The sequence below is a fragment of the Myotis myotis genome, unplaced genomic scaffold (genome assembly GCF_014108235.1).
Source record: "Myotis myotis isolate mMyoMyo1 unplaced genomic scaffold, mMyoMyo1.p scaffold_m19_p_4, whole genome shotgun sequence".
NCBI classification, from domain to species: domain Eukaryota; kingdom Metazoa; phylum Chordata; class Mammalia; order Chiroptera; family Vespertilionidae; genus Myotis; species Myotis myotis.
Window position 1 is genome coordinate 17486971 of NW_023416346.1, and position 27768 is coordinate 17514738.

At 44.0% G+C, this 27768-nt stretch overlaps 1 protein-coding gene across 1 annotated transcript; it reads right to left on the minus strand.

Moving 5' to 3' along the window:
* Window positions 1-18: 18 nt before the first annotated feature.
* Window positions 19-27395, minus strand: FMR1NB (FMR1 neighbor). Its single transcript, XM_036305682.1, has 6 exons — window positions 27074-27395; window positions 21988-22107; window positions 14834-14974; window positions 13399-13495; window positions 779-930; window positions 19-23 (listed from the first exon to the last, which is right to left on the minus strand). The coding sequence occupies exons 1-6, from the start codon at window positions 27393-27395 to the stop codon at window positions 19-21; spliced, it is 837 nt and encodes a 278-aa protein (XP_036161575.1).
* Between the last annotated feature and the right edge of the window lie 373 nt (window positions 27396-27768).

The window sequence follows — 27768 nt, forward strand, 5'->3', positions numbered from 1 at the left end:
GAATGGTTTGCATTCTTCTCATGCTACAGGAGAAAAGTAAACCAGAGTTAAACAACTTGAAAGGACTACCATATACACATCACACTTTGTTATAAAAGGAAATGACTGCAACAAATTTCTTAGTCTCTATATATTGAAATTTATGATTAGCATGCATTTTCAGTTTACCAGTATATCATCTTATATTACTGTGAGACATACAGACAAAATCTGCTATCTCACAATGAAGATTTTGTAATAAAAAAGTTAACTTCTATGCCCCAGTAAATAGCCACAGAGTTTGTATTGTTAATCTAGCTATAATGTAATATATGTGTGCATATGTCTATATACATATATGCAGCTTATTCTAATACTGCATTGGATAAGTTTGGAGAGCAGACAGCCGATTCAATCCCAGATCTGTCAGACTCCTGAGGCTATATGCTCTGTCCTCTAGATATGTGGTGTGATCTATGGGAGAGTATGGCCATTATTATTTTTGAAAGAGTGTCTATGTGTCTATCATGGAGTCTCAGAGTCAGAGAGGCCAGATTCCATTTCTTTGTTCCCATGAAGGGTTGAGCAACATATACCAATAATGTGGCACACAAATAACTTTGTACATTTCTTGTCCACCTTCCTACCATCTAAATATCCCTAGCGATATTATCACTTCAGAAGTTGATACTCCTATGGTCCTAACATCTGTGGTAAAAAGTAAACATTAAATGAACCAAGATGATGGTAACAAGAATAAAATATGAAGTGCTTCAACTTTATATTCTATTGTCATTACCTTCATCCTCTTGTTCCTTGTCCTCACTTAATCCTTCCTCATTTTCGATTGCTGCCCTTAACATTTCAGCATCCCTCTTTAGTTTGTTTCTTTGTTTCTTCAACTTCTTGAAAATCCTTTTGGCTTTCCTTCGTAAAGGATAGATCCATTTGCTGTAATATTAAAAGTTCAAAGTGAAACCTTGTTTCTCAACAGTGATAGAACAATAACTACTGGCATGTTATAAGGAAAAAGGCCATTTGCCCACATAACTCTCTACACATTCCAACCTGACTGTTTAACTCACTGAATTTAAATATCTAACAGAAAATATTGCACTTGGCCCACTCATATTTTTCATTATTACCATTATTATTAATCTATGAGGTGTCTTTTTGATCATTTCATCCTCTTCAACTGTAATGCTGTCCTATTTCCTTCTGCTGACAACATCACCCACATTTCAAGGCTCAGCTTATATATTATTTCTCTAAGAGGTCTTCCCTTTTCACTCCTAACCTACAAGGATTCCTTCCTTCTATGAACTTCAATACTAAATAGTAATAGTTCACATTATATTATCATCTATAATTTTATAATTTTTCACTTTCACTAACTATTGCTATCTCTGGTATTCAGTCCTATACTTCTTTGCATTTGTGTGGACAGTAGGTGGAAGGGGGCCCTTGAGATTCTATGATAGGCCAAGAACTTGGCCAGATGCTTTATATAATTTATCTCATTTAATCCTCACAACAACCCTAGAAGGTGAATATTGTGTTTCCTATTTTGCAAGTGATTAAACTGGGGCTTAAAGAGGTTAGGAGTGGTAAATGGAGATGCTAGGTCTGCCTGACTCTAAAGTACAGACTCTTCCATTAAACCACACTGCAGCATTAGTGAATAATGACTAGTAATGAGAAATGTGTGCCAAGGCTTGTGTATAAGTACTATATGTGCACAATCTTATTTAATCTTCATTAAGACTTAATAAGGCAAGTATTTCTTTCATAATTTACATTTTCAGATGAGGAAACTGAGGCACCAAGAAGGAAAGTAACTTGCCTGAGGTTACCAGATTACCCAGTGGTATAGCCAGGATTCAAATCCAGACCTGCCTAGATCTAAAGCACAATCTCTCATCTATTATGCTAACCTGTCTCTTTTTCCCCTTGGAGCTTGGAAATAATTTCAGGCTAAAGCCGTACCTTGTAACTTTAAATAATCTACAGAGCCTGGAAACCAAAGAGGGTTCAGAAACTATGTTGATTTACATGTTTATAGAGTTTTCACTCTCTAACCACAAGTGAAGGGGGAAAAAAGGAATGCTCAAAGCAGAGATAAGGATGGAAACCCATAAGAGAAATAAAGGAAGAAAGATTTGCAAGTAATATTATTAAGAGTTAATAACAAATGCATTCCTATCCTCAGCTCAATGCATGAAATAGGAGCAATCAGGTTCTGAGCATACAGGGCCCAGAGATAGATAAGCCTGCCTTTGAAATGATGACTTTGAAGGTAATACTCCCTTTTCTCCACTAAAACTTCATTATTGGGTGTCACTGAGCTCCACTAGGTAAGACAGATATGGAGCAAATACATATCTTTTTCTCAATTAATCATAAAAATAGTCTCCAGGCATAAATGAAGTGCTGGGTGAAGGCCAAATTTATATTTATATGATTTATCTGTGGCCTCTTTATATTGTAGTGTTGTTAACTATAGTCTCAAAAAATAATAACTGAAGTAACTATATATGTGTTTCAGAATGCAGAATATTTTGAATTTTTTTATTTTTCAATTACAGCTGACATTCAATATTAAATTAGTTTCAGGTTTACAACACAGTGGTTAGACATTTACATAACTTATGAAGTGTTCTCCCTAATAGTCTAGTACTGACCTGACAGAATATTTTGAATTTTAAAAAAGCAATACGACATAACATACTGAATATACATGACATTCCCATGCAGTCTTGGGATCATGATTAAACACAGTAATATTTCTACAACAAAATATATGAATATTTACTCTAAGCGTGAAATGGCAACTAGAAAGTATATTAGGTCAGGTCACATCAAGGTTTGGTGCCAAATGATTAGGAAAAAAGCTTTAGATTTGCAGAACTATTTGAATTTCAGAATTTTAGATAAAAATTGGGGGCTTATACTTTTTCTTAATGCCATGTCTAAATGGCTCTATGTTTTCTTTATCCATAAATTTTATTTTAAATTTAGTGGTTTGCATTTCACCTTAATTAACAACTAAAACAGTAACACAGCTTTATTGTTTCAAAACTCATTGCACTGGTCTAGGTGCAGAGGACTTGGTTTTAGATTCAGCTTTCTAACATGTATTACTGAGATCCAAAGTTAGATATTCTAGCCAATATGTAATGAGAATGCCCCAGGTGGAAAGTAGGGGTGAAAATATTTGTTCAGTGTCCTAGAAAAGAATTTCTCTTCTTTTTCATTAAAATGTCATATATTGTGGCCAATATACTCATACTTTAAATGTACAGATCAACTTATCCCATATCCATTCATTCACTGACAAATTTGCTCATTTATGAAATAAGCACTATTCTAAATACTACAGAAATAAAGATGAATAAGTCATGGGACCTGCCCTCAAGGAGCATAAAATTTAGAAGGGAAGACAGATATATAGGCTGATAAATATATCACACTGAGATAATCCAAAAGAAGTAAGCAAAGACTGGTAGGAGTTAAACAGGAAGAAGCCTGGCCCAGTCTGGGCAGGAGGTTTGGTGTATACTTTCTAGGGCAGGTGACATCTAAGCTGAGGCCTACATTGAGTGGAGTTAACCAAATAAAGGCGAGGAAGAAGGGGAGATATATAAGAGCATTTCAATCAGTGGGCAAATGCACTGTGTAAAAAGCTCAGATGGTGAGGCAGCATGTTGTTTGTTAACATCAAGCGGATTGGTGTGCCTAGAAACACTAAATTGGCCCACTGTGAATTTCTAGTGATACAGATCTATATAATTGTGAGAATTCCTTTCTCTAGGAATTCCTAGGAGCCTAGATCTAGGACCAGAGAAGTGGTATGTGGATTCAGTTGCAATGAAATAAATGGGGTGGAAAGAATGGATTAAAGTATCAGGCAATAGGATCTAGGCTAGTTAAAGAAATCAGATTATGTTAAAAATATAGAAGACTAGGGGAATACAGAGAATTAAAGAACCTGGAGGTCTCAATGAGTACAGGTATAGCAAGGATAAAGACAGGAAATACCTAGAGGACAAGGCACCTTTGTTAAAGAGTAGGATTTTGAAGTTTAAGATTTCAGAGACTTGGCAGTTTAATTTTTTATGAATGTTAAGGTTCTGGATGTGGGCATGAAAAATGGTGGCCAATGCAGAATACAGGAGAGATTCCTCAGAAATGAGTACATTAGGGAACTCTGAAATATGGGGTTAGATGGCTCATAACATGGACAGTGGGGCTGCCCAAGAGATGATCAATGGAGAATACAACATCATGCAAGTGCCTAGACCAAATTAGAATCTTAATAAATATTTGCAGAAAGAAATTATGAATAAATTATTGAACTGTGGAGTCTAGAATAGTTCCAAATGGCCTGCATACTAGATTGAGGTGGAGTGCTTTAAAGATGTCAGAACCAAACCACAGACTTCTTAAATCAGAATCTCTTGGGTAAAGCCTGGGAATCTGTATTATTAAATATTCCCAAGGTTACTTCCATAGAAGCCATCTAAATATCAGAATTTGAGAAACACTAGTCTAGAAGGTTGATTTCTCCATGTTTCTTAACAAACTCTAATTCATTACATAAATATATATTTTTAAAGCAGTTAAAAACATAACATCAATTTTATAGATAGGAAACTTTATAAGTTTAAGTTACCATTCGCAACATCACAAAGATAGCAAATCCAGGGAATGAATAACTAGATTATTCCAATCATTATTTACTCAGTTGCCTACCACATGGTCTAGAGGCCAGTGGTTCTTTAATCTGGATGTACATAAGACTCACTTACTGGACTTGTTTAAAACATAAATTTCTGGATTTAAGCCCAGAATTTCTGATTCTGTAGATCTGTGGTGTGACCTGAGAACATGTATATATTACATGTTCTCAGAGGAGGAAGTGGGTAATACTAGTACAGGGACCCCATTTTGGAAACCACAGCTCTAAACTCAAAAGAGTACAGAAGCTTGGTTCCTTATCCTCACAGGAATTCCAATTTAGCCAGAGAAAGAAAACTAATAACAAAAAGGATAATTATGTTAAACTAGAGGCCCAGTACACAAAATTCGTGCATGGGTGGGGTTCCTCCACCTGGCCAGCGATCGGAGCCAATCAGGGCCATCTCACCCAGTCTAATTGGGGCCGATTGGGGTCAGTGGCCAGGGAGAGACTGCGGGAGGGACCACAGGAGGGCTCCAGGGCATGTCAGGCCCCGTCTCACCCAATCCTGATCAGCCAGACCCCAGCAGCAAGCTAACCTACTGGTCAGAGCATCTTCCTCCTGGTGGTCAGTGCACATCATAGCGACTGGTCAGTCAACTGGCTGGTCAGACACTTAGCATATTAGGCTTTTATATATATATAGATTGTAATTCAGGGTGCAGAATGCTTGGCATGCACTTTCCCTCCAACCCCTGGTCTTGGAGACCTCATGTCCTTCCAAGGTTCTGCTCACTCTCTTCAGCTGCCGAAGGACAAGGCACCTTTGTTAAAGAGTTAAGAAGTTACTGCCGAAGTAAATTGCATCATGTGCATGGAAACTCTTTGCAGGCTCCATGGGTGTGCCTTTACTTCCCTGCAGTTCCAATTACCCCAACATAAGGAGAGACACCTTCATTATCAGGTAACAGCATTGTGGTAAGACCCCTGCTCAGCGTACTGCAGCGGTTTTAAATAGGCCATGGGTCGCCCTAGATGGTTTGCCTCCGCAGATAGAGCCACTGTGGACTGAAGGGTCCTGGGTTTGATTCCAGTCAAGGACACATCCCTGGGTTGTGGGCTCAATTCCCAGTAGGGGGCGTGCGGGAGGCAGCAGAGTGATTCTCTCTCATCATTGATGTTTATACCTCTCTCTCCCTCTGCCTTCCTCTCTGAAATCAATAAAAATATATTAACAAAAATAAAAATAAATAGGTCATGAATCAAACGTCACTGCTCTCCATCCATCAAGTCCCCTCATACCCTCTTTTGTCTCCATCCCCCCACCACACACACATCTGCTGAGGTCTGTAAAATAGTGTCAGGATTTCTATTTCAACCAAGGGTGATACTTCCACACAGCCCTCCTTCCCTGCCATCTCTGTCCCCAGTCCTGAGGGGTCTCTCCCTCCCTCCCCTCCATCTAACTTGGTGGGCCCTGCTCTGCTCCCTCCTCCTGCGACCTCCTGTCTGCAGCCTCCCTCTTTCTCCTCTGGGTGCAGAGCTCCTCAAAGGCTGTACAGGGTGGGACTTGTGGGGATGTGCGGGGCAGGTGAAGTGGTGCCAGTGAGGCAGTGCAGACGGGGCTGTGCAGGCCATGCGGTGGTATGGACTTGTGCAGGGGTGAGCCCAGGCAGGGCCTCGGAGGAGAGCTGGAGTAGTTAGTGAAACTTAACAAATAAAAAAAGAAGCAGCTCTGAAGATTACAAATTGTGCACTGAGAACGCCACAGGCTGCGGAGGGCTGAGCAGTCCATGGCTCTGGGATCGCTAGTAGCAGCCTTCCGTGCCACCTGGCCCCTCCTGGCTCCCGCCCCTGCCCACCTCCACCTGGGGCTTGGGCCAAACCCTGGGAGCTTCCTGAGGGCTCTCACCTCACACCTCACTTTCCAGTTCAGCCCACCAGCACCAGCAGCAAGCTAAACTATCAGTTGGAGCATCTGCCCCCTGATGGTCAGTGGGCGTCATGCACAGGTAAGGTCCCTAGGCCTGGCCGGCAATCAGTGCTGATGGGGCCTTCTGGCTGCTGGCTGGGGCCTCCCTTCTCCAGCTGCCAGCTGCTGGCTGGGGCCTTCCTTTGTTCCTTGCTGCCCCCTGGTGGTCAGTGCACATCATAGCAAGCAATTGAACTCCTGGTCTCCTGGTCGAACTCCCGAGGGGACACTTTGCATATTAGCCAGATAGATGGATGGATGGATAGATAGATAGATAGATAGATAGATAGATAGATAGATAGATAGATAGGATAAGAATACAAGTGCAGAAAAAAACGTTCCAAGAAAAGAGAAAACACTGGGACCTGGAGCAGTTGTAGAACACCTCATGGGAGAATTGAAGCAGATGCAATTTGAAGGTCAGAAAGAATTCAAGTAAGTAAAGCATATAGAGAACAATCCCAGGATTGGGGAGCAACATGGGCAAAGTAAAGAGCAGAGGAAAGAATAAAGGCTGGTGTATGCCAAGGAACATAAAGATAGTTCCCTGGTTGGAGCAAATGGTACATGGAATGTTCTAAGATTATTGGAATTAAAGGATGAGTCCAGTATAGATAACTTTGAAAGCTAAAGCCCTTTGAGTAAATCCGAAGCAATAAGATGACATTGTGTTATTTTATTTACATTTTTATTCTTGCTATTTCCTATAGTAGAAAAAGTAACAGACTCAGAAGATAGATTGGAAACCTTGTTTTTTCGCTATGTAATCTTGAGCAAGAGGACAAATCTCCCTGCACCTCTGTGGGATTTTTTTAAATTTTTTAAATTTTATTTTATTGATTCCAGAGAGGAAGGAAGAGGGAAAGGGAGAGAGGGAGAGAAAGACACTTAGGTGAGAAAGATACATTGCTCGGCTGCTCATATGTGCCCTGACCGAGGACCAAACCCACAACCTAGGTATGTTCCCTGAACGGGAATCAAACCTACTTTCCAATGCATGGGATGACACTCCAGCCAACTGAGCCACACAAGCCAGGGCCCTGCACCTCTGTTTTGAAGGTCACATAAGACAATGTGTATGAAAAGTTAACATAAACTGGAAAAAGCCAAACATGCTAATTGTTTTTATCTATACCTTTTTATATGGTGTGAGACTTTCTACCTTATAAACTTGTATATATCCTTTATTAGACTATGTGTCACTTGAGACCACAGAACATGATCTGATTAAGCATTTTATCCTTCATAGCATCTGGTACAAAGCCTGGAATCCAGAAGTTCCTGAATGATATATAGAAATGAAATAATACTATTTTATTTTTAATATATTTTTATTGGTTTCAGAGAGGGAGAGAGAGAAACATCAATAATGAGAGACAATCATTGATTGGCTGTCTCCTGCATGCCCCACACTGGGATTGAGCCAGCAACCTGGGCACGTGACTTTGGCCGGAATCGAACCCTGGACCCTTCAGTCCACAGGCCGACACTCTATCCACTGAGATAAACTAGCTAGGGTGAAATAATACTATTTTAGAAAGATATTCTGGCAGAACCTTACATGTTGGAATAGAAGGAAATTAGATTAGGAGTTCAAGTATATGTCCCAAATGAGTTGACAAGCATCCGTACGCTTTACCTCCTTCCTAATGTCACAGCTGTAATACATTCCTATTGAAGTTCCAGGAAACTTCTCTGATACTCAACTCCTAGCCATCTTACAAACACCATTTTCAGCCCCATCCCAGTTATTGTCACTCTTATATTAACTCTTTGGATTAAACATCTCATTCTGATGTCTTCCTCAGTCCCCTATCCTGACTTTGATCTTATATGCTAACTAGCCTTGTGTTTTGAACTGATTGGTTGTATCCCTAAAATTCATATTTGAAACCCTAACTCCAAGTTTGGTTGTGTTTGCATATGGGGCCTCAAAAAAAATTGATTAAGGTTAAATAAGTTCATAAGGGTGGAGCCGCAATTGATAAAATTAGTGTCATTATAAAAACTAAAATTTTAGGAATTTTTTTTTGTTGCTAAAAAACAGAGAGCTTGTTCTTTCTCTCTTTCCCCACTCTTGCATGGATCAAGGAAGGGCCATGTGAAAATACAGCAAGAAGGTGGCCACCTGCAAGCCAGGAAGAGAGTCCTCACCAGAAACCAAATCAGTTGGCAACTTTATCATGGACTTCTAGCCTGAAGAACAGTGAGAAAATAAATGTCTATTGTTGAAGCCATCCAGTCTGTGGTAATTTGTTATAGCAGCCCTAGAAGATGAACACACCTTGGTACCCTTTTGCCCCTCTCCTGAAATCGCTTACCCAGGATAGCAGTTGAAAGCATGACAAGGCCTGGACTAAGCTGTGACAACAAAATGGGATAAGAGGCAAATTTCAGATTCATTCCAAAGAAAACAACAACAACAAAAATGACAGGGAGACTAAGAGAACAGATTACATATTAAGGATGAAATAAAGTAAATAGTCACAGATGACTCCAAGACTTCTAGTCTGGGAGACTAAAGAAATCACTGACAGAAATTCAGAGCTGTCAAGGGGAGATGATTTGGAAGAAAAAGAAGATAATTTCAGTTTTGCACATGTTGCATATAAAGTGCTAACAGAATATCTAATTCATGAGGGCAGGTAGAAATATGGAAAAGGTAGAGTTGAAAATTTCAGGATTCAGATTTAAGAGTCATTCATCCACAAAAGCACAGAATATCCCCGGCCAGTGTAGGTCAGTGGTTGAGCATCAACCCAGGAATCAAGAGGTTGCCGGTTCAATTCCTGTTAAGGGAGCATGCCCAGGTTGTGGGCTTGATCCCCTGTGGGAGGTATGTAGGAGGCCACCAATCAATGATGTTTCTCTCTCTCATTGATGTTTCTATCTCTCTAGCCCTCTCCCCGCTAAAGGACCCCTGCCATGCTTTCTTTTGTCCCTATCCACCCGATCTTTTCCTTCCTTCATATATACATAAATCTTAAGCCTAGCAGTGACACTTAAACCTAATGAGGCTTCTGATCCTTATTAATGAGAACAAAAATAGAACTTAAGTAACCTTGAAGATGTAACAAATTTCAAAACATATCTTATAGGGGAGTTTAATAAGGTTATTAGTAGCAAATCTTAGAAAGCTTTTTTTTTTTTAATGCTCCCTGCTCCCATTTTTATAATGTACACCTAGTTTAAGCTCGCCTGAGTTCTCTGTGTACCTGGTTCATATCATACCTAAACTCAAGTCAAATGGAAGTAAACTAGAGATTCAGTTATAGATTATTCCAGGGACAAAATTAAGCCACCTCTGCTTAGAAATGAGAAGTAGTTAAGGGGAATGTCAAAACATAATTTACTTTGGCTTACCACTGAGGGTCAAGAGAGGAGAGCTACAACAGCTTATTCCTGAAGGAATGCATATTTGACTTATAGGACAGGATACAGCCGGAGGAGTTTAAGAGTATCTTCCAATTTCTCAAGAGTTCTTCCAGCAAAGAGGCCCAGATCATGTTACTGCAGATCTGGATTTGGCTTTTAGCCCTTCTGATTTAGACAAACTGTGATTGGTTTCTTTCTTTTTCTTTTTTAAACCACTACATATTTCTTTTCCTGGTGCATCTATTTTCTTTTTATGCAAACAATTGTTTTACCTTCTGAAATATTTTATCTATCTCTTTATTCTTTGAAATGAAGAAGAGGAAGTTAAGGGGAGAGAGTTGGCAGGCTTTGAACTCTATTTTAGCTCCTTGTTTGGTATCAAGGACAGGGTCTTTGTTCTAACACAATTATTTCCCTTGCTGCTAAAATCAGCTTGCTAGGAAAAGCTGACAGTGGCCCATCTACCCTCAACCATCCACTCTTCCTGGGAATTCAGCTAAGCAGGAAGATGAAACTGGCACCTGCTCTGGGGTTCAACAAGCAGCTCAGAATGACTGAAGGAACATACATACCACTCTTATACAAAACAGTAAAATAAGTTAATTAATTAATCATAATAAACTGAAATGTATGGTGTTCAATATGTATATACTCTTCACATTGTTCCAGTCTCTTAAGCAGTTCTTATTGTGTAAAAAGAAGAAAATATATTCTTATCAGAAATAATGCTTTGCAATTTATTTTAGAGAAAAATCTAAACATACCCATAAAACTCTCTGGCAGAGGCACAATAAAGATGCCATACTGAAATTATTATATCAGTCCTATCATATAAGAGACTAAATAGTACAGCATAATCCTAGCCACCAGTTTCTAGAAAATATAACTTCATTTTTATATATGGGTTATATTTTATATGAAATCAAGATTTGGGCGGAAGAAGGGAGGACTCAGAAAGTCCATTCCTATTCCCTGAAACAAGAAAGAAAATGAGAGCAGCCAAGGAATAGATTACCCACTCAGTATAGGCAACTAAGTAAAAACTGAGAAAATAATATACTGTCGTATGAAAATTGAAGAGCTGAAAGGCTGTGACCCAATAGTATCTTCACAGTGTTCTGAGTAAGTGATGTGAGCAATGAGAAAGTCCAATGAGGACTGCCTTCCAGGCTAGCCAACTCCATGCACTGTATTTCTTTATTTTTTGAACCATTCATTTATTCAATAAAATATATTAAGCTTCCACTAATATGAGGTTGCTATGAACTATAAATACAATGACACCTTCATCAGACTTAAGTAAAAGGTAAGAAGAGAAAAGAAAGGGAAAAAAAGAAGAGAACAGAAAAAGAAAGACGAGAAAAGGAAAGAAAATAAAAGACATAATGAACTTTACAGAAAATAAGGTAACATGTGTATGTCTAAATCTTCCAGTAAAATCTAATCAATTTTTGTAACCCAAATACCACTTTCTTATTAAAGTGAATAAAAGTATCAAAGATGTTTAATCTTCAACAGGCACCTTCTCTTTACCAGAAGATATAAGGAGGTATTACTCTCAGAGTCATATTAGAGCCAACTCTGCATTTGCACAAACTTCACAGTGAGTGCCTTCTTAGATTTTGTGCTCCAAGTGCCTCACTCACCTCTCCCTAGTCCTGAACCTGCTTTCTCCCTCCACATCCACTCTGTCCCCAGTAGCTGGAGAGTTATCTATCCTATATAATAAAAGGCTAATATGCAAATAGACCGAATGCAGAACCAAACTGGTCGCTATGAAGTGTGCTGACCACCAGGAGGCAGGCACAGAACATGGCAGATATCAGCAGCAGGCAGCAGAGTGTGGAATATGGCAGGTGTTGGTCTTGGAGGGGTGGTGGAGCAGGTGAGAGGGGTTGCCAGACCAAGGCGGGGCACTGGTTGCGGTCATCGGGGCTAGCCTCTGGTGGTTACTGAAAATTCTTTGCTCCCGCATGCCGTGGTCCTGCCCAGCGCTCCCACCTGCTACTGGCACTGGCCCCGCTCGCACCCACTGCCAGCACCTGAGCCGCCGCTCACACCTGCTGCTGGCCCCAATCACTCAGTGCCATCAGCAGGTACAAGTGGCGGCTGCCGGCCCCGATCACCCCTCAGGTCTTCTCCACCTACCCCTGCTCCTGAGTGGCAATCGGGCCAGCAACTGCCTCTCACACCCACTGCCAGCACCGGTCCTGATCACTCAGTGCCATTAGTGGGTATGAGCGGCTGCAGGCCCCAATCGCCCCTGAGGGCTTCTCCACTTGCCCCTGCTCCTGAGGGGCGATTGGGGCAGCAGCCACAGCTTGCACCCTCTGACAGTGCCAGCACCACTCCCACCCACTGCTGGTGCTGATCCCAATCACTCTGCGCCATCAGCAGGTGCGAGTAGAGCTGGACCTGTCAATACATGGGAGCGGTGGTGGTGGGAACAGGGCTGACAGCAGAGAGGAGACCAGGGGCCAGGCAGGAGGGGCCAGGCAGGGGTGCAGAGGATTTGAGGAGACCCGCCCCTGTGCCCACTGCAGCCTCATGGCCTACAGTTCCTTTCAAGGTGCACAAATTCATGCACTGGGCCCCTAGTATATATATAAAAGCCTAAGTGACCATTCGACCGTTCAACCACCTGACCAGTAGCTATGATATGCAATGACCACCAAGGGGCAGATGCTCAATGCAGGAGCTGCCAAGCTGCGTTGACTTAGCAGCTGCAGTTCTCAGGTGACACACTTGGAACCAGAGAGAAGGGAGCCCAATTCTGGGGTGCGCCACCTGAGAACTGCCCTCTCACAATCTGGGACGCCTCAAGGGATGTCAGAGAGCTGGTTTCAGCCCAATCCCTGCAGGCCAGGCCAAGGAACCCCACCCACGCATGAATCCATGCACTGGGCCTCTAGCTAAAAAATAAACTAAAAGCATTATTCCAATAATGCACTGGAAGTTTGTATGAGATGCTAAGAGGAAATCTGATAAAAAATCAGCTTGAAGACAGACCAAGGCTTTAAGGCACAATGATAGATGACCATCTATTTAGACTAACACTTGCTGGAATCCTTCTGTTTTTCGGTTAAAAACTATTTCCACTCAAAAACCCCCAGTCAGCTCACTGATTTAAGTTTTCTTCCAGTTGGTATTTTGTTTAATGAGACAATGTGCAGACTATGTAAGAAGATATTTTAAATTTATGGAAAAATAAAATAACATGTATTTTTAAATGTTATGGCAATTTTACTTTTAGATTTTTACTGAGCTCCCTTTTTTTAAACAAAAGGGACCCAAACTTAATCCCCGTGTTTCTAGAATATATGAATAAATGTGTCTAAACAGAAATATCCAAGTATACTCAGTAGTCAACAAATGTAAGTTTATGTTTGCCTACCTTCTACAGTGAAGAGAAAAGCAATAAATGGGCAGACATCCCAGGATGATCATGCTAATCACACAAAATCCAAACATCCGGAATATCTGCAAAGGCTCTGTTGATTTAATTATATCTTGTTATTTTTATGAATTAAGAGAAGCAAATATGAGCTCTTTCATAAAGTCTTTATAAAAAGTATCAGTAAAGTAAAATAAGGAGGTATTCATATACGATAGGTAAATATACTTGCTCCTTTATAAGTGCAGGAGTTTATGAAATGTTCTTGAAACACAACTAAAGTCGACACTTTAAATACGTGCCTCCCAATGGAAATCTTAACAAAATGATCCTACTGTTTCTCTTAACATATTATTATGATTCATAATTCTTCCTATGGCCTCAATATGTTTTTCTTTGGCCAAATGTTATACATCTTAGAGCACTCAAAGAGTAAATTAATCTATGAATAGTTAACTTGATAAAGGAATGGCTTCTTAAATGTTTACTTCCAAATTATAAACTTTAATTAAATAAATATCAAGAATTTGCAGATGAATAAGTATATTTTGTTTAGAAATACATTCTAATATGATTGGGGAATTGTAAGTCACGGTTCAAATTTTCCCTCTACAAAAACCAAATGTCTCTTCTCACATAATATAAAGACTAAATGATGAATAAATTATAAACACTGCGTGACAGTGTTAAAATTGTAATTCTATATTCATGATCAGATTTCATCTCCCATTATTAATACTAGATGTTCAACAAAGAGCTGTAAATTGAATAGGGGCTATATTAACCTAAGACATTGCTTTGCATGCATCCTTTTTGTGGTATCTGTTAGTGTTTAATCATATCAAATATATTCATCATGGGACTCACTGGTAATATGTCCCTACTATCCAAATGAAGGAGCAAAAAGAGATTGTCTAGTTCTCAAAACGTTGAAAAGAAAAAAATCTTAATAGAAGAACCTAATTCAAAAATAATAAAACCAAGATAAATGAATACACAGGCCTTAATAAAAAATACTTAAGTCTACTGTCACATAATGAGGTGCAGAAGATAAGATAAATGGGAAGAAGTCTATTCAGGATAAGTAAATGGGGAGAAAAAAGTAAGCTAAGGAATGTCTCATTGGTACATTCCACCAGGCAATGAGAGTTACCTCTCATAGAGTCTGAAATCTTTGGAACAAGATAGTGACTAAAGCAAAAGAAGAGACTCATTTCAAACTTCCATAGTCACATCTATTGGCTAAACAGAAACTGCTCATGAATGAGGTGGCCTGGCCACCTCAGGACATTATACAGACAGTATTTCTCTAGAGATGGAAGCCCCATTTACTAAATGTGAAGTTGGGAAAGCCAAATTTAAATGTATGGCATTGTGACCTGCTTATTCAATTTTTAAAAATAGACATACAATAAATGTAAAAGGATAAACTTACTATTGCTTAATGGGGCAAAACAGCTGAAGTTCTTGGTCCCAAATGATGAATAACAGCATCTGTATTCCAAACATGCACTCTTGTTAAGATTTGGCAGATTATTGCAAGCCTCCACTTCCTGATTCTCCTTTACAATGCATGCTTTTAGAAACAAAATCCAAGAAAAAAAAATTCAATGTGATTAATAATTATTTTCCTGAATTAAAATAATTAGTGAGAGAGAAAAAAACAAACATTTAAGCTGGTACATTTAATGAAAAGTTTGAATGACATACAAATAGCAATGAATGCTGAAAAAATAAGAGTTAAACTAAAAATTACCACAAGATTATTTAACATCACACTTTCTATTCTAAATGAAATGCAGAAAATGAACAAGAATAAATGAACAAGAATAGGCCAAAAATGTCCTTAAAATAACATCTTTTTTAATGCAACAGATATCCTCTCACACATTTATTTTATTTTAAACTACAGGCCTGGTGCACGGATTCGTGCACTGGTGGGATCCCTTGGCCTGGCCTGCGGGGATCCGGTCGAAACCGATCTCTGGGTCTAGGGTGCAGGTGAAGCAGATTCTGGGCCAACAGTGCCCCAGCAGTAACCTAACCCACAGCCGATTCTGCAAGGAATTGGGCTCCCTCCGCTACTGGTCGGAGTATTTGCCCCCTGGTGGTCATTGAACATCATCGCTACCAGGCGAATGGTAGAGTGGTCTGACGGTCACTTAGGCAAATATATATATATATAGAGAGAGAGAGAGAGTTTATTTTTATTTTTGACATTACAATTGTCTCCCATTTCCCCCTTTGCCTTCCTCCACCCAGACCCTGGCCTCCCCTCTTTCATTCTTTTTTATTAAGCTACAGAAACTCATTGAATGCATCAGTAAGAATGAACATAAGTAAAATTCACACAGTTTATTGCTAGAGAGTAAGGTGATACTATTAGGACTAACCTTTCTGTGGACACTTGTCATATTGGCACTACCATATATTTTAAGATTCTTCCTTTTGAACTTAAGTTATGACTATAATTTTGGATATTCAATGACTTATGGCATGAATGCCAAGATTCATGCAACTGCAATAAAGTCATACAGGTTTGAATCTATACTAGTAAGACTCATGAGTTCAAATGCCGATTTTTTTAACAACCTGCTTTAGAAGAGAAGCAAATGACGACTACGGTAAAAAGGAAGATAACAGATTGTTACTCAAAAAGAAAATCTCCACAGTATTGCTTAAGGCCAGCTTAGATTACGTTCAATCTCCAATGTCATCAACAACTACAGATTGATGTTTTATGATGACTTTAAAGATACTCAACATAAGCAAATAACAACATGGTGGTTAAAAGCATACTTTTACTTCATGGTTTATTTTATTATGTTCTTCTTTAAAGACTGGCAATTTCTGAAGCTAAAGTAAAAATAATACCTACCATTCACAGTACTGTACATGCCTGTGTTGTTGTTTTTTCTAAAGCTGAGATGGCAGCCCAGTACCTCTTCTCTGAAGAGTGTAGGTTTGCTATTAATCACGTGGCATCTATGAGCTGCACATCAATAATGCTTATTTATCTATGGCCTGTTATTACATTGAAGGCCCAGGAGAACCTCGTTTTGCCACATTGTTTGAAAATTAAGCTGAGGTGAAGAGGGAACATGGAAAGCAATTCCTAAGGTATCTAAGAGGATGTGAGAGTAAAATCTGCCTTCCAGTGATTAAGCGGCCTGAGATAGATAACTGGAAAACTGGCATACAAGCTCTAGAGTCTGTTCTGGAGTTAGAGAACCAGTTAACCAAGCTCTTGCTAGACCTGAAGACCATAGCTTCTGCCAACAATGAATATGATGTCTTATGCTTCATGGGAATGTACCTGGATGAACAAAAGAAGAACAGAAACTACCTGGAACACCAGCTTGTATATCATTAGGAAGTGGAAAAGCAGGCCCCAGGGAAAGGAAGACCCATTTAAAAAGCCTGTAAATAGACCTAACATCTGAAGACAATAAAGCAAGTCTTCCCATTGTAGTAGGTCCCAAAATCAGCTACTTAAGAATTTTAATCTTCTCCATTTGACAGAAGGCTACTTTTCTTCATTGGTATGTATACAAATAAATCTGTTTGGGCAGTATAAAAAAACTAGAGGCCCAGTGCACGACATTTGTACACTGGGTGGGGGGGAGGGGGGCTCAGCCCAGCCTGCACCCTCTTGCAGTCTGGGACCCCTCGTGGGATGTCAGAGAGCCAGTTTCGGCCCGGTCCTGCAGGCCAGGCCAAGGGACCCCACTGATGCACGAATTTGTGCACTGGGCCTCTAGTATAGGATAATAGCTACCATTCACTAGGCCACATATTTGAGCCAGTTACCTTGCTTTACAAACATCATTTCTAATCTTCACAAAAAACTCTCAAAATGAGTTTTACAACCTGCATCTAAAGAAATAAACACATAGCCTTCGCCAGGTGACTCAGTTGGTTGGAGCATCATCCCATACACCACAAGATTGCAGATTCTATTCCCAATCAGGGCACATACCTAGGGTGCAGATTCGATCCCTGGTTGGGTCATGTACAGGAAGCAATTGATCCATGTTTCTCTCTTATATCATTCTCTCTCTTTCTCTCTCTCTCTCTCTCTCTCTCTCTCTCTCTCTCTCCCCCCCCTTCCTCTCTAAAATCAATAAAAACATATCCTATCCTCGAGTGAGGATTAAAATTAAGTAATTAATTAATAACATCAAGGGTCACAATAACTTGTGCAAAGTCACAAATTTAATGCATTACCAATTGGCCCGGATATTGATATTGATTTCCCAAGCATTTTAGACATTTACGAGTTTGCCTACTTTGTTGTTGTATACTCTAAGCTATTATTTCTTCAATTCTGCCAGAGCCAGAGTGACTACTCCCCAAGTTGGACAGCATGTGAAATATCATGTTCAGGCTGGGCATTACACACCCAGAAAAGAGTGGCAATAGTCAGCGCCTGGTCGGAGATGGGACGGACTTCCTATGTGCTGAGTTCCTCACTATTGGCATTGTTCAAAGATCACTTTCAAGGAGTAGAAATCATAGAAGAGATTTTAAATCATAGACAAGAACAGACTAGATGATCCCTAAGGTCCCTTCTGATGCTGATTTTCTGTTATTTTATACTTAAACTAGAGGAATGGTGCACAAAATCGTGCATCGGGGCAGGGGTCCCTCAGCCCAGCCTGCACCCTCTCGCAATCCGGGACCCCTTGGGGGATGTCCGACTGCTAGTTTAGGCCTGATCCTTGCATTGGGGCTAATCTGGCATTCAGACATTCCTCTCGTGATCCTGGACTGCTGGTTCCTAAACACTCGTCTGCCTGCCTGCCTCATCGCCTCTAACCACATTGCCTGCCTGCCTCATCACCCCTAACCACTTCTGCCTGCCTGCCTTATTGCCCCTAACCACTCGCCTACCTGCCTGATCACCCCTAACTGCTCGCCTGCTCGCCCCTAACCACCTCTGCCTCAGCCCCCACCACAGCAGCTTCATCCAAAAGGATGTCTGGAATGATGTTTGGAAGGTCATTCAGCTGTCCAGTCTAATTAGCATATTATGAAATTCATGCAGTGGGAGGGGGTGTTCCTCAGCCCAGCCTGAACGCTCTCCAATCTGGGACCCCTCAGGGGATGTCCAACTGCCGGTTTAGGCCTGATCCCACAGAAATCCTTGGGGGTTGGGCCTAAACTGGCAGTCAGACATCCCTCTCACAATCCAGAACTGCTGGGTCCTAACTGCTCATCTGCCTGCCTGCCTGCCTGATCACACCTAACCACATCTGCCTGCCAGCCTGCTTGCCCCCTAACCACTCCTCTGCCAGCCTGATCTATGCCTAACTGCTCCCCTGCTGGCCCAATCGCCCTCAACTGCCCTCCCCTGCCAGCCTTGTCTCCCCCAACTGCCCTCCACTGCAGGCCTGGTCCCCCAACTTCCCTCCCCTGCAGGCCTGGTCACCCCCAACAGCTCTCCCCTGCTGGCCTGCTTGCCCACAACTGCCCTCCCTTGCAGGCCTGATCACCCACAACTGCCCTCCCCTGCCAGCCTGGTCATCCCTAACTGCCCTCCCCTGCTGGCCCAATCGCCCTCAACTGCCCTCCCCTGCTGGCCTGATTGCCCACAACTGCCCTCCCCAGCCGGCCATCTTGTGGTGGCCACCTGTGACCACATGGGGCCGGCCATCTTGTGACCACATGGGCACAGCCATCTTGTGACCACATGGGGGTGGTTCTCTTGTGACCACATGGGCATGGCCATCTTGTGACCACATGGGGCAGCTATCTTGTGACCACATGGGGCGGCCATCTTGTGAGAGAACATGATGGTCAATTTGCATATTACCTCTTTATTATATAGGATAATTATAGATGGTATCTGATGAACTTTATTCCAGATACTAAATTTAACTTTCAGACTCAAATTACTAAGAGACACTTGCAATTTTAAAGAATAAAAATTATAGAACAACTTTTATCAGGTTTAAGTATATAATTTTCTCCAAAAAGGGAAGAATCACGTGACCTCTCAAGCTTCCATGCCAGTCTGTCTCAAGGTAATCATCTACACTAATAAAAAATAAATAAGCAAATTAACCATCACTCCACCACTCTGCTACATCCACAAGCCATTCCCACCAGCCAATCAGGAGAGAGTATGCAAATTAACCCAACTAAGATGGCGGCGGCCACAGAGCTGGAGTGAGCAGGAGGCTTGGGTTGCCCCCGGCAATGGAGGAAGCCAAGCTTCCCGCCTTCCCTGGCCGGCCCTGGGCTCTGCTCAAGGCTACAAAGTTTCAATTATAGAAGAAAAATAAATCCCAGATACCTGCTTCCAGACTGCCCTGGCCTCCGCTTAAGGAGGCGCTGAAAAAATAAAAGAAAGAAAGGAGAGGCTGGGAGCTTGGGTTGCCTGAGGGCACGGCCAGCCTGAAAATGGCCATCAGCCCCTTACCCAGGCTGCCAGGCACCCCAGCGGGACTCCCACATCCTGAAGGGGCTGTGGGTAGCCTGAAAAGAGTCCTCAGCCACTCAACCAGGCTGGCCAAATCCCCATGGGGTGAGGGTCTCCACTGGGGGTTTGGCCAGACTGCAAACATCCATCAGCCCCTCACCCAGGCTGGCCAGGCACCCCAATGGGGACCCCCACCCTGAAGGGGGTGTGGCCAGCCTGAAAACAGACATCAGCCCCTCACCGAGGCTGGCCAGGCACCCCAGCGGGACCCCCACCCTGATCTGGGACACCTTTCAGGGCAAACCAGCTGGCCTCCACCCATGCACCAGGCCTCTATCCTATATAATAACAGGGTAATATGTAAATTGACCCTAACAGCAGAATGACTGGGAATGACTGGTCACTATGACACACACTGACCACCAGGGGGCAGACGCTCAATGCAGGAGCTTCCCCCTGGTGGTCAGTGCGCTCCCACAGGGAGAGCTCTGCTCAGCCACAAGCCAGGCTGATGGCTGCCAGCACAGCGGTGGTGGCGGGAGCCTCTCCTGCTTCCTCAGCAGTGCTAAGGATGTCCAACTGCAGCTTAGGCCTGCTCCCCACTGGCAAGTGGACATCCCCCAAGGGCTCCCAGGCTGCCAGAGGGATGTCTAACTGCCAGCTTAGGCCTGTTCCCCTGGGGAGCGGGCCTAAGTCAGCCAGTGGATATCCCCTGAGGGGTCCCAGACTGCGAGAGGGCACAGGCCGGCTGAGGGACCCCCCTGAGGGCACAAATTTTTGTGCACTGGTCCTCTAGTTTTAATCTATAAGAGATGAATCTTTTACAAACAACAGCTGAATGACAAAACAACAGACTTTCGTTTTAGTGCTTATGAGTAAGAGTGTTCATATTCAATTATACAAAGGAGGAAATAAATTTGTTAAAATTATTTCACATTTTATGAACTTGTAATTATTCTTTTCAAAGAGGGCAGATATATATATGTTTTGAAATATTTGAATTAACCTAAGTCATATCTTTCCCTTATAATAGAACAGTTTGGTTTTATTGGGGAAAATATCTCATACAGTTGGTTTTGACTCAAGTTACTGCCAGGCTGGGGGAATATTTTGGAAATATAGATAGGTATCTTATTTAGATTTTTTAAAGGTGGCATCAGTATTTTTATAATATAGTTATAGGTAACTATGGGAAACAAATGATCATTTGTTGTTGTTTATGATCAACTTTAGCACTCACTGAATCATTCTTTTAGCTTTACAACATACCACCTTCTCAGATTGCTCTTTCTCCCCACAACTTGACCATGGCAGTATTTTTAATTTATTTAAGGAGCTTGTTTATTTTGCTATTCTCATTGGTGGTAGGTATTATAATGTCTGTTTTGTATTTCATGAAACCCGTATAGAGATATTTATGCAAGGTCACAGAAGAATTCAGTGCTAGAGTCTGGAATTAAACAATGAAAATTATTTTTTTCTTATATATGTACATCAAATATTATTAGAATAAATTCTGCATGATTTATAATGAAAGCTTCATCTTTGTAATTCATATATGTCAATTTATTTTAAGCTTCTCCTTGAAAGGGCACCACATGCTGTACAAAATGAAACATTGTTATTTGTGGTTAATAATTCTCAGGGGTCATCATGTGCTTGATAAACTCATTATATACAGAATCACAGAAAGGCGATGTGACTTGAAACCTGAACTTTTTATCATTAAAACAGATGGGAAAGCATCTGGTATATTCCGTACATTAGAGCTACACAGCACCCTGATTAATGCCACAAAAGATATTGATTTCACAAAACTGGGTCAGGGACTAAATTTCAGGCAGTGCCATTAAGGTAAATTGTAAAAGGTTTAGATAATTGTGAAGGAAAACTATTTTGTAAAGAGTAACAAACATATGGAGTTCCTGTAAAATATGGTCTCAGTTCTTCCTTGCAATTCTCTGTGGTAAATATTTTCATTTTAAAGTTGAGGACACTGAAGTTCAAAGAGGTAATCTTGCCAAAGACAACAGGCAGAGTCAGGATGAAAACTCAGGTCTATCCCACTCCAATGCCAATACACCATACTGCCTCCTAAACATTTAACTACTATTTTCAAAACAAGTACCCTGGAGGAGGGTGGGGGGAATCAACCAAGAACTTACTTGTGGGAAAGAAGAAACTTATCAGAGCTCTCCGTACATAAGTTTTTTCCAGAGATTTTCCATTAGGATTTTCACTGCTCCACAGAATATATTCATTTTCAGTCACAGAATTTGAGAAATCTTAATTAAAAAAAAAAAAGGTGAAATTATTAATCCCAGCATATAAAGCATCTATAACTCTCTTTGGCCCCCAAAGTTAATAATGGAAAACATAAGAGCTAACAGATATTGTACTTACACCTCATAACATACCTTAACCATACCTCCGCTATGCTTCCCATTGGCTAATCAGCAGGATATGCAAATTAACTGCCAAAAAAGATGGCGGCCGACAGCCATGCAGCTGAAGCGAACATGAGGCTTGCTTGCTCCAGTGATGGAGGAAGCCAAGGTTCCCCGCCTGCCGCAGCCCAGCTCTGAGCTCCGGAAGCAACAGTGTTTCAATTATAGAAGCTAAACAAACCCCAGATGCCTACTTTCAGCCACCACGGCCTCAGAGCTTAGAGCGCCAGTGATGGCAACAGAGTTTCAATTATAGAAGCCAACAAACCCCAGATACCTGCTTTCAGCCAGCCATGGCCTCAGAGCTGGAGCCGGGCCTCAGAGCTGGAGCCAGCTCTCAGCTCCAGTGACAGCTATAGAAGGTAAATAAATCCCAGAATAAAAAAAAGAAAATAAAAAGAGGCTGGGAGCTTCAGTCGCCTGCCAGCCTGAAAATGGCCTTCAGCCCCTCACCCAGACTAGCCAGGCACCCCAGTGGTGACCCCCATGCTGAAGGGGGTGTGACCAGCTGCAAACAGCCATAAGCCCCTCATCCAGGTTGGCCAGGCACCCCAGTGGGGACCCCCACCCTAAAGTGGGTGTGACCAGCTGCAAACAGCCATCAGCCCCTCACCCAGACTGGCCAGGCACCCCAGTGGGGACTCCCACCCTAAAGGGGGTCTGACCATCTGCAAACAGCCATCAGCTCGTCATCCACGCTGTCCAGGCACCCAAGCGGGACCCCCACCCTGATCCGATCACCCTTCAGGGCAAACCAGCCAGCCCCCATCCGTGCACCAGGCCTCTATCCTATATAGTAAAAGGGTAATATGCAAACTGACCCTAACAGCAGAAAGACTGGGAATGACTGGTCACTATGACACACACTGACCACCAGGGGGCAGACACTCAATGCAGGAGCTACCCTCTGGTGGTCAGTGCGCTCTCACAGGGGGGAGCTCTGCTCAGCCACAAGCCAGGCTGATGGCTGCCAGTACAGCAGTGGTGGTGGGAACCTCTCCTGCCTCCACAGCAGCGCTAAGGATGTCTGACTGCAGCTTAGGTCTGCTCCCCGATGGCAAATGGACATCCCCGGAGGGCTGCCAGGCTGCCAGAGGGATGTCTGATTGCCATCTTAGGCCCAATCCCCTGGGGAGCAGGTTTAAGCCAGCAAGTGGTCACCCCCCAGGGGTCCCAGACTGTGTGAGGGCACAGGCCGGCTGAGGGACCCCTACCCCCGAGTGAACAAATTTTTGTGCACCGGGCCTCTAGTCCTATCTAATAAAAGAGAAACATGGTAATTAGCCGTACATCTGCTACCCTTACCATTGGCTAATCAGGGCAATATGCAAATTAACTGCCAGCCAAGATGGCATCCGGCAGCCAGGCAGCTTGAAGCGAACATGAGGCTTGCTTGCTTCAGTGACGGAAGACTCCAACGTTCCCCGCCTGCCACTGCCGGCCTCTGAGCTTGCAGTTTGAAACATTGTTACACATATAGAAGCTAAACAAAACCACAGAAACCTGCTTTCAGCCAGCTGGGATCTCAGAGCTGGAGTTGATACAGTGTTTCCATTATAGAACCCAAACAAACCAGATACCTGCTTTCAGCAGCAGAGGCCTCAGAGCTGGAGCCAGAGCTAAAGCTGGCCGAGAATAAAGAAAAAAAAGAAAAAAAGGAGCAGTTGGGAGCTTCAGTCACCCGCCAGCCTGAAAACAGCCCTCAGCTCCTCACCCAGACTGGCCAGGCACCCCAGTGGGGACCCCCACCCTGAAGGGTGTGTGACCAGCTGCAAACAGCCATCATCCCCTCACCCAGACTGGCCAGGCACCCCAGTGGGGACCCCCACCCTGATCCGGGACACTCTTCAGGGCAAACCAGCTGGCCCCCACCCATGCACCAGGCCTCTATCCTATATAGTAAAAGGGTAATATGCCTCCCAGCACCGGGATCAGCGGAGCCGCGAGGCCTCCTGGCACCGGGATCAGCATGACAGGGGGCAGCGCCCAAACCCCCTGATCGCCCTGCAGCTCTGTGTGTGACAGGGGGTGGGGCCACAACCTCCCTATCCGCCCTGCTCTGTTCATGACAGGGGAAGGCGCCCCAACCCCCTGATCAGCCCTGCTCTGTGCCTGATAGGGGGAAGCTCCCCAACCCCCTGATCGCCCTGGTGCTCTGTGTGTGACAGGGTGCGGTGCCCCAACCCCCCCTCCCACCCCCCCGCCACGGGCCCTGCTCTGTGTGTGACAGGGTAGAGCCATGACCTCCCCATCGGCCCTGCCCTGAGCATGAGAGTGGCGGCGCCCCAACCCCCTCATTGGTCCTGCTCTGTGCATGACAGGGGGTGGCACCACAACCTCCCCATCGACCCTGCCTTGAGTGTGACAGGGGCCGGCGCCCCAACCCCCCAGTCGGCCCTACCCTGAGCGTGACTGAGGGTGGCATCGCAACCTCCCAATCCGCCCTGCTCTGTGCATGACAGGGGGCGGTGCCCCAACTCCCAAATCGGCCCTGCTCTGAGCCCGACCAGGGGCTGAACCTAGGGATTGGGCCTGCCCTCTGCCACCCGGGAGCAGGCCTAAGCCAGCAGGTCGTTATCTCCCAAGGGGTCCCAGACTGCGAGAGGGCACAGGCCAGGCTGAGGGACCCCCCTCCCCCCGGAGTGCACAAATTTTTGTGCACTGGGCCTCTAGTATTTAATAAAAACAAAAATAAAAATACAGAATGTTATATTCTATTGGTCAAAGAACTTGAATAGACATTTCTTCAAAGAAGATATACAAAAATGCAAAAGCACGTGAAAAAATGCTCAAGAGCATGAGGCAGTTTACTAATGAAAACCTTAAGCCACCACTTCATACCTGCTAGGATGGTGATAATCAAAAAATGGGAAGGTTATAGCAAATGATAAAACTGGGATCCTCACACATTGTTGGTGACAATGTAAAATGGTTCAGTCACACTGGTAAACAGATTAGGACTTCCTCAAAAAAATTCACCATGTCATTCCCATGTGACCCAACATTTCCACTTCTAAGTCTATACTCAAAAGAATTGAAAACATGTTGACACAGATTGTAAATGAATAGTCACAGAGGTATCCTATTTAATAAAGGACAAAAAGGGTAATTAAACGTACCTCTGCTATGCTTCCCATTGGCTAATCAGGGTGATATGCAAATTAACCGCCAACAAAATGGCAGTTAATTTGCATAGGCAGGCTCCAAGCGGTGGAGCAAAGCCAAACAGCCCAGAAGCTGCTGAGCAGCGAGGCCTCACCGCCCCGGGATCAGAGGAGCCGCGAGGCCTCCTGGCCCCGAGATCAGCCGAGCTGTGAGGCCTCATGGCCCCGGCATCAAGCAGAGCCTCGAGGCCTCACGCCCCAGGATCAGCAGAGCCTTGAGGCCTCCCAGCCCCTGGAGCAGTGTGACAGGGGGCAGCCCTGCTCTGTGCCTGACAGGGGGCAGGGCCCCAACCCTGTGATCCACTCTGCTCTGTGGGTGACAGGGGGCAGCACCCCAACCCCCTGATCAGCCCTGCTCTGTGCATGCCAAGGGGCAGCGCCCCAACTCCCGGATCAGGCCCTGCTCTGTGTGTGACAGAGGGGAGCTCCCAACCCCCTGGTTGGCCCTGCTCTGTGCGTGACAGGGGGCGGCGCCCCAATCCCCAGATTGGCTGGCTCTGTGTGTGACAAGGGGCAGTGCCCCAACCCTCTGATCAGTCCTGCTCTGTGAGTGACAGGAGGCGGCGCCCCAACCCCCTCAACCCATCGGCCCTGCTCTGTGCGTGACGGGGTGGCGCTGCAACCTCCCCATCGACCTTGCCTTGAGTGTGACAGGGGTCGGTGCCCCAACCCCCCAGTCGGCCCTACCCTGAGTGTGACCGAGGGTGGCATTGCAACCTCCCGATCAGCCCTGCTCTGTGCATGACAGGGGGCGGCACCCCAACTCCCCAATCGGCCCTGCTCTGAGCCCGACCAGGGGCTGCACCTAGGGATTGGTCCTGCCCTCTGCCACCCGGGAGCAGGCCTAAGCCAGCAGGTCGTTATCTCCCAAGGGGTCCCAGACTGCGAGAGGGCACAGGCCGGGCTGAGAGACTCCTCCCCCCCCCCCCCCCCCGCGAGGGCACAAATTTTTGTGCACTGGGCCTCTAGTTATTCATAATAGTCAACAACTGGAAAACCAAATGTCCATTAGGTTATAAATGGATAAACAAAATGCAGTAGAGCCATACAATGGAATATTTTTCACTCATAAGGATGAAGTACTGCCCTAGCTGGTTTGGCTCAGTGGATAAGGATGAAGTACTGATACAAACTGCAACATGGATAGGTCTCAAAACCATTATGCTATTTAAACAAGCCAGACACAAAAGTACAAATATGTTACCATTGCTATGAAATGTCCACAGACTAGCTCAATCCATAGAGACAGAGTGGAGTTTGGGGGTGACCAGGGGTTAGAAAATGGGGAGGAACCACATTATTAATGGGTGTGGATTTTCATTTGGAGTTATGAAAATATTTTGGAACCAAAGAGAGGTGGTAGCCACCAAATTGTCCACTGTAAAAGGGTAAAATTTATATTCCATAAATTTCACCTCAATTTTTCTAAAAAGGCAAGGCAGTAAGGGAATTCAGTGTTTGGTGAGGTAAAGTTGAGGACAGAAGGGCTTTCTGTGGGGCGTGAGGATGGTTATTAAGGGAGATTGGGTGAGAGAGGCCTGTAGGGGGGAGGGAGGAGAGGGGAGGGCAGGTTCGTGGGTGGCTGCCATGGGGCGCCTGCGCACCCCTTCCCTGGTGGCCTCCCCAGAGTGGATACTCACTGAAACCCAAATGGTAGCACAGCAGCGTCATGACAAGGATGGTGAGCAGGAACAGGACCAAGCGATTTTTGGCCCACATGTTCATCAGAGACCTGCGCCTCTCAGCTCCCAGGCCGCGCAGGGACGCCTGCCAGCCGGGCTGAGGTGTGGCAGCCATGATGGGATGGCGCCCAAGATCGATGCTGTCGCTGAGATGCGACCTCACCACCGGGTTTTCGGCAGCATAGGACTCGTCACATCTGACCAGCCTTATGCGCGCCCCTTTCAGAGCCTTGTTCCTCGGCCTGGTCTTCCCTCTCGAGCATCTCCCTTCCGACGGCATGGCTCCGCTGCTGACTAGCTCAAATGATGCCTCCCTGCCAACAGCCCTTCACCCAACAGGCGCTTGGGCGTTGACGCATGCGTGGTACCCCCTGCGCAGCACATGCCAGCCGTTAGGCCCCGCCCCCTTTTAACGGTCATTTGGAGATCTAGTGCTCCCTCTCCCATTCAAGGCCTGGTCTTTCTAGTGTTCGTTAATTGTTGAATAAATGAATAGGGCCTGATGATTGTGCCACGATCATGGCAGTTTGTCATAGATCAACAAAATGGATAAACGGAATTTAGATTCCAGCCTTGACTGTTAATTCCTACTCAGATTCAGTCCTATGAAAGGCACTGTAGCATCTGTGGTCACTACAGTTGCTCATTACAGT

Coding starts and splice junctions, on each gene's coding strand:
- FMR1NB (XM_036305682.1), bottom strand. CDS start 27,395: ATGCCGTCGGAAGGGAGATGCTCGAGAGGGAAGACCAGGCCGAGGAAC. Junction 13,496..14,833: donor TTTTGCCCCATTAAGCAATA/GTAAGTTTATCC, acceptor TTAAATCAACAG/AGCCTTTGCAGATATTCCGG. Junction 931..13,398: donor TTTTCTCTTCACTGTAGAAG/GTAGGCAAACAT, acceptor TTAATATTACAG/CAAATGGATCTATCCTTTAC.